We start from the raw sequence: 5,785 nt of genomic DNA, 5'->3' as shown, positions 1-5,785 counted from the left end.
TTTTTTTTTAATGTGTATGGCTTTAGTATTGTAAAGGAAGATTTTGAGTGTTGTTTTAGGAATGAGTTTGATTTCTAAGATCGTTTTCACCATGAGTTCTGTTAGAGTGTTTGTCAAAACCTGGCCAGTCGCTATTGTAAACCACGATAGTGGTTCATAACAAACTACAGAACTCAATAAAAGTCATTGTTTTATTTATTAATGTGTGTGTGAAGATTACATAACACATATTTAAAACAACACAGGACCAGTTGATCCTTTGAGGTTGCCCCTGGATAACCAACCTTGAGAAAAATTAAAACTTAAATCCACCCTTTATTTTTCAGAAAATTATCAACTCCCCTTTTAAACTCTTATAATGCATTTGCCTCCACTAGTGTCAATCATAACTCATTCTAAAATTCAATCACATTGTTTTAAAAATAAAACTGTCTTAACTGGAGCTTAGCCTGTCTGCTTCAAATATTAAATTGTATTTTCTCATCCTTCAGAATAAACCACAAGAATATCAGAGCCTTCTGTCTTATCGAATCTTCAGACAATCCTGTAAACTTCGATAAGGTCACCTCTTTCCTATCTTTTCTAAAAAAGGGAGTAAGATTAATCAATATTGACTTATCTCAGTAAGACGAACCTCCCATTCCTAGAATCATCCTAATAGCCCTTTTCTGAAAAATTCCCAGTAAGTCAATATAATTTTTTAAATAATGAGACCAAACTACATACAGTATTCCAAGTGAGGCCTAACTATTGAGTTCTGTAAAGAGAAGAATACTTAATAAATAAACTTAGTATTCTGAAAACTGTTTAATTTCGAAGTCTTCTTATAACATGTAACCAAGATGTCTATAAATACACCCTCAAATCCTATTAGCCTTGACTTGATGACTTGAGTGACTTACAAAAAATGTCAAAATCATTTTCTTCAGTCATGCTCTTTAGTGGGTTCTCAGTTATATTAAATATGTACTTCAAATTATGATAACCAAAATGTTATCTTGTATTAACTATAACTAAGAGTCATTTGCTGAATATTTGTACAATTAGCTAACTGATCTAAATTATTTTCTTTAGAACCTCAACATCTTAACACAGCTTTAGATACCCATGAGTGTAATGCCATCTGTAAATTTGACTATTTATGCCTCCATAAATATAATCAAAGTAAACAAGAAAAAGCAAAGGCTCAAGCATTGAACCCTGAGGAACTCCACTTGTAAGAAGGGTCCAGTTTGACTAGAGTACTTTAAAAACAACCTTTTAAATTCTCTAGTCCACCAAATTGCAATGAAATATCCCCAACCCCACTGATGTGATTTTCTTAACTAATCTTTTGTGTTGCACCTTATCAAAATCTTTTTGAAAATTTACATACAAGAAGCCCAAACAATTTTCATCATCCAGATAGCATGCAAAATCCTCTAAAAATTGTAGCAAATTAACTAGGGAAGATTTCCTTTTAGTATATATTATGACATTGGAAAGAAAGAAACTCTGACACAGAAAAACAACTGCCTAGAAATATAAATACCTTCTGAATCTGCAGCAAGGAGACTGACACCAGCAAAAATAATAAAAGACTGTGGTAAAAATTCTGGAGGAAAAATAACAATGATGACACACTGGAAGTTCTGTTTTGCCAATTTCTGTTGAATGACAGGAACAGAAAAAAGATCTAGTCCCAACCCCAATACAAAACAAACAGTTTGCTAAACAATCTAAGGAGGGGAACTCAGGCTACTGCTGCAGATATCAGGAGTAAAAGTACTACCACCCCCTCCTCATTACTAGCCTCATCCAAAAACCTGGAGTAACAACCTTGAGAAGCATCACCAAATGCAACATGGCAATACATGGGGAGGCTAATTACTTTTCAGCCAAACATTTAATATCTCAGTAAAATTTTAGAAGTTTGATGAATACTTTGAGATGAATTCTCAAGAGAATCAAAAACCTCATGATTACTAGTAACAGCAAATTAAACATTCATAATAATGAATAATCTTAAGAAACAAGACAGGCAAACAACTCTCACACAGTACAGAATATTATGATGTGAACACCTGAGGCTCCAAAAGAAAACATGACAACATCTGGAAAGGAACTATTCAGATACAAGTTAAATAGAGATAGCATAATGTGACACACGACTGGCCAACGGGCATAAGAGTAAAGTGTCATAATCATGTGAATATGTGTAGTTATTTTGCACATACGGAAATTTTATGTGAAATTATGCAGAAAGAGTGGAATGGGTTGGAAGAGTCCATATCACGACATGAACAAGGAGTCTTTAGCCCCAAACAGTTGATGATAGTATTGCATCTGAACACTCTATTGACTATATCCACCACACTGTCAAATCAAATATAACATGGACTACATTTATCACACTCTAAATCGAGTATTACTTAGGCTACAGCTACTGTACCTTAACGAAAAACATTAAAATCAACTTAATTTATCACATTCTCAGTAAAAGTTAGACGAATTTCATATATCACAAGCTAAATTAAACATTACAACTACTGTACCCCATGTTCAACATTATACAGATTAAATCTATCACAGTCTATATTAAACATTTTAGAGACTACAACTATCACACTCCATGCTAAACATTATACAGACTACAAATATCATACCTTATATTAAAAATTAAATATAATATATTTACTACATTTGAAAAAGAAACATTATGTTAATTAAATCAAATCACAGTCAGCATTCTTTGAGTTTTTTTAACCAAAGAAACTGTGAAGCCAACATGTTTTATAAACTATACCTTCTTCTAGTAAAGCATCATTCCAATCAGGACCTTCCATAGCCTCAACTTGATTCTGTCCAAGTATGACAAAGAAAAAAAATTAATGTATACATTACAATAGAACATGATATATACACATACATACATAATTAAATTCATAATACATAACATATACTTACATCAGTAAACACAAATACTTAGGAGCCAAAATTTACCCAAATACTTATATACAGATACATATATACAATAGATATTTCACAAAACTGAACACAACAAATCCATCAAACTTCTACTGTCATTCACAGCTGAGACCACTATATGCATATATTTGAATGTGTGTTGGTTGTTCTGCAAGATGTGGGAAGAAAAAATTGGTTCAAGAACCTCAGTATTTTCTTACCTTTCAATGATTCTTATGAGCCTAATTCCACTGTAACACAGTCTTTACTGAATGATGAAGGGCATCTACCCGAAACATTGTACAAAATAAAACTAGAGAAAGTTTTCATTTAGACATGTCAATTTATTCTTCATTATCTAATATATCATACATGTACACACATGCCCAAAAAGACAGTGTTTTACACCCCTTTACTGTATTGTCCCATAGGGTCTACAGTCCTTCACATTTGATGGTCACCATCACACCAATGCTCAAAAGTGCCTGTATAATGAGAGCCTCCACCAAGTCTATCATAACACCCACTTGTTCTTTTATTCTTTTGAGTGCAGATCCTGTTATTATTTGTCATTGCATTGATCATGCAATAAGCTGTTGTTTGTATATATAGACAAGCTCACAGGCAACTGACAACAAACTAAATTATCAAGCACAATAAAGTTAGCTGAAATTTGCACACAAAAATGAAGAAAATTGCAGAGCAAAATTAAAGCATGACTGTACACTAGAATGCCAAGTCGAGAAGTGATGAAAGTACTCTACAGTATAGAGGGAGTCAGCTGTTCTACGAGGGTGTGTTGCACTCCTATTGGTAGATGGTTGTTGCATGCTTATTTGCACATTCCAGCATAGCTATACCACATGTAAATATGTGAGGGTAGGTGGGAGTATCAAGGCTTGTGAAAAGCAAAAATTGTGCATACAGAGGGCAGCACAAATAGAGAAAAGATATTATGTGAAAGGATGTAAGGTATCATTAATGTGGAGCAAATGCCGACTTTTCAATTTTGCTTATTTAATACGCATGTTACATAAGGATGACTCTGAATGATGATATAGGTTGCTAGTTGGCCCAGATGAAAGCAAAAGTTCCAGTAGATTGAAAAATATTGTCATTGAATCCCAATTCTTTTATTGTAACTAGTATGATTGATGTAAAGTGTCTTTCCAGTGTTGCTTCATCTTCTCAAAGATGGGGTTAACCTTAGACAAGCACTGGTTTGTTACCTGGATTGGATGTAGCAGATTCAACTGTCCACTAACTTGCACTCAGTCAGGCTGATTTGATGCTTTGAAGGTCCACTTGTGGGCACTTCTCACACTTTGCCTTATTCAACTAGCTTTGTTTGTATGATTTTGTTTACAAAATGTGTATTCACCAATAAACGTAAAATTGATTTGCTAATTCTTTAAATAAGACCAGTTCACACTTCATGGCTTGGTCATTATACAATTTTTCAAATTCTTCACTGAAAAACAATATAACAGTCTATTGTCAGAATAACTTCACTTAGGACATGTAATTGATTAAAAAAATAGACTCATTGTTTGCCTTAAATTTATATGTTGAAAGAAATTTTCAAACTCTTTTACATCTCTACTATAAAGTGGATTGTTTTTGAATGACTGTTTGTCTATGATGAAAATATTCCAATTTCCTGACCATTGATCACAATGAAACTTTCAGGTATTATTGAGTATGACCCGGAGAGATTGCAAAATCCATTCCTTTATTCACTTTCTAATAATTGTTAGTGAAAAATAGTTCAATGTTCTCCTGTGCTACTGTCTTAGTGCCAACATATGATGCACACGCATCATCCCACCATATATGTGAAACCAACAAAATAAATGCCTTGCCAACAGCAGGTATCTTTGCTAGTTTAGATAATTTTCATCCAACTAGTTTTTTTTTTTAAATAATCTAACCAACCTTTATAATAATCAAAAACCCCAATAATGGGTGAACAGAAAATGTGATTATACATACTTACATACATATATGCAGTGTAAAAGTCAGATAAAGCTTACAACTTGAAGGATAGTGGTTTACTTAGATATCAGCCTTAGTAAGCAAGTAAGCATTAGACATAAACACACACAACTTTTTGTGTAAGTTAAATTTCTGTAAAATTGAAAATTGTTTACTGAAAGAAGCTTTGTGTTAGTAAGATGCTGATACAGGTCTCCAACTGTGGTCAGCTATGGTTGAAAACTCCAAGTAACACAGCCACAAATAACCGTACTGGGATGTACATTTATTGAAAGCTAACTTTTTGCACTAGGTCAGGGTTTCCCAGAGTGATCAATATTGACCCCCTGTGGTGGATGAAACTGTACAGTGGGTGAATAAAGACCTATGGGTTTACAGGAGGTCGAAAAAGTCCTCTAGGGTAAGGTTGGCCTATGCAACTAACTGCCCTACACCTAGTAGCAACAGCGAATTAATGATGTTCATTCCTTTTCTTGCATCTTTCACAGTATATAAATTCTTACAGTAATTCTTTTTTGCATTTTGTATTTCCTAACTATTGTATCATGATGAATAAAAGTTGATTATATATTGAAGTTTCTTTATTATGAAGTTTCATTTATAATTTATATTCTGAGAATTTGCGGGTCAATGACAACTTTATAAGTTCATCAAGGGGTTGACAACTCAAAAAGGTTTGAAAAAACCTGAACTAAATGAAAACCATGTTATATGGTATACATTTTTGGGCTAGATACAAAAAAGGCAAAAATAACACAAGACTCATGAAGACACAGAACTCAAAATTACTATCACACTTTTAACCCGATCACTGCAAGCTACTAACTCTCTGCATAGCCAATGC

General features: G+C 33.3%; 1 protein-coding gene across 7 annotated transcripts in view; it reads right to left on the bottom strand.

The window, feature by feature from the left end:
- Positions 1-5,785, bottom strand: part of LOC106466931 — a 166,652-nt gene that overhangs the window by 90,424 nt on the left and 70,443 nt on the right. For all 7 annotated transcript variants that reach the window (XM_022395025.1, XM_013927249.2, XM_022395027.1 and 4 more), the window contains one exon: positions 2,786-2,840. In XM_022395025.1, the coding sequence (XP_022250733.1) occupies positions 2,786-2,840 (55 nt within the window). The remainder of the gene's footprint in view (positions 1-2,785; positions 2,841-5,785) is intronic.

This window comes from Limulus polyphemus, unplaced genomic scaffold (genome assembly GCF_000517525.1).
Source record: "Limulus polyphemus unplaced genomic scaffold, Limulus_polyphemus-2.1.2 Scaffold2429, whole genome shotgun sequence".
NCBI classification, from domain to species: domain Eukaryota; kingdom Metazoa; phylum Arthropoda; class Merostomata; order Xiphosura; family Limulidae; genus Limulus; species Limulus polyphemus.
The sequence above is the reverse complement of the archived record's forward strand: the minus strand, read 5'-3'. Positions and strand labels throughout refer to the sequence as shown.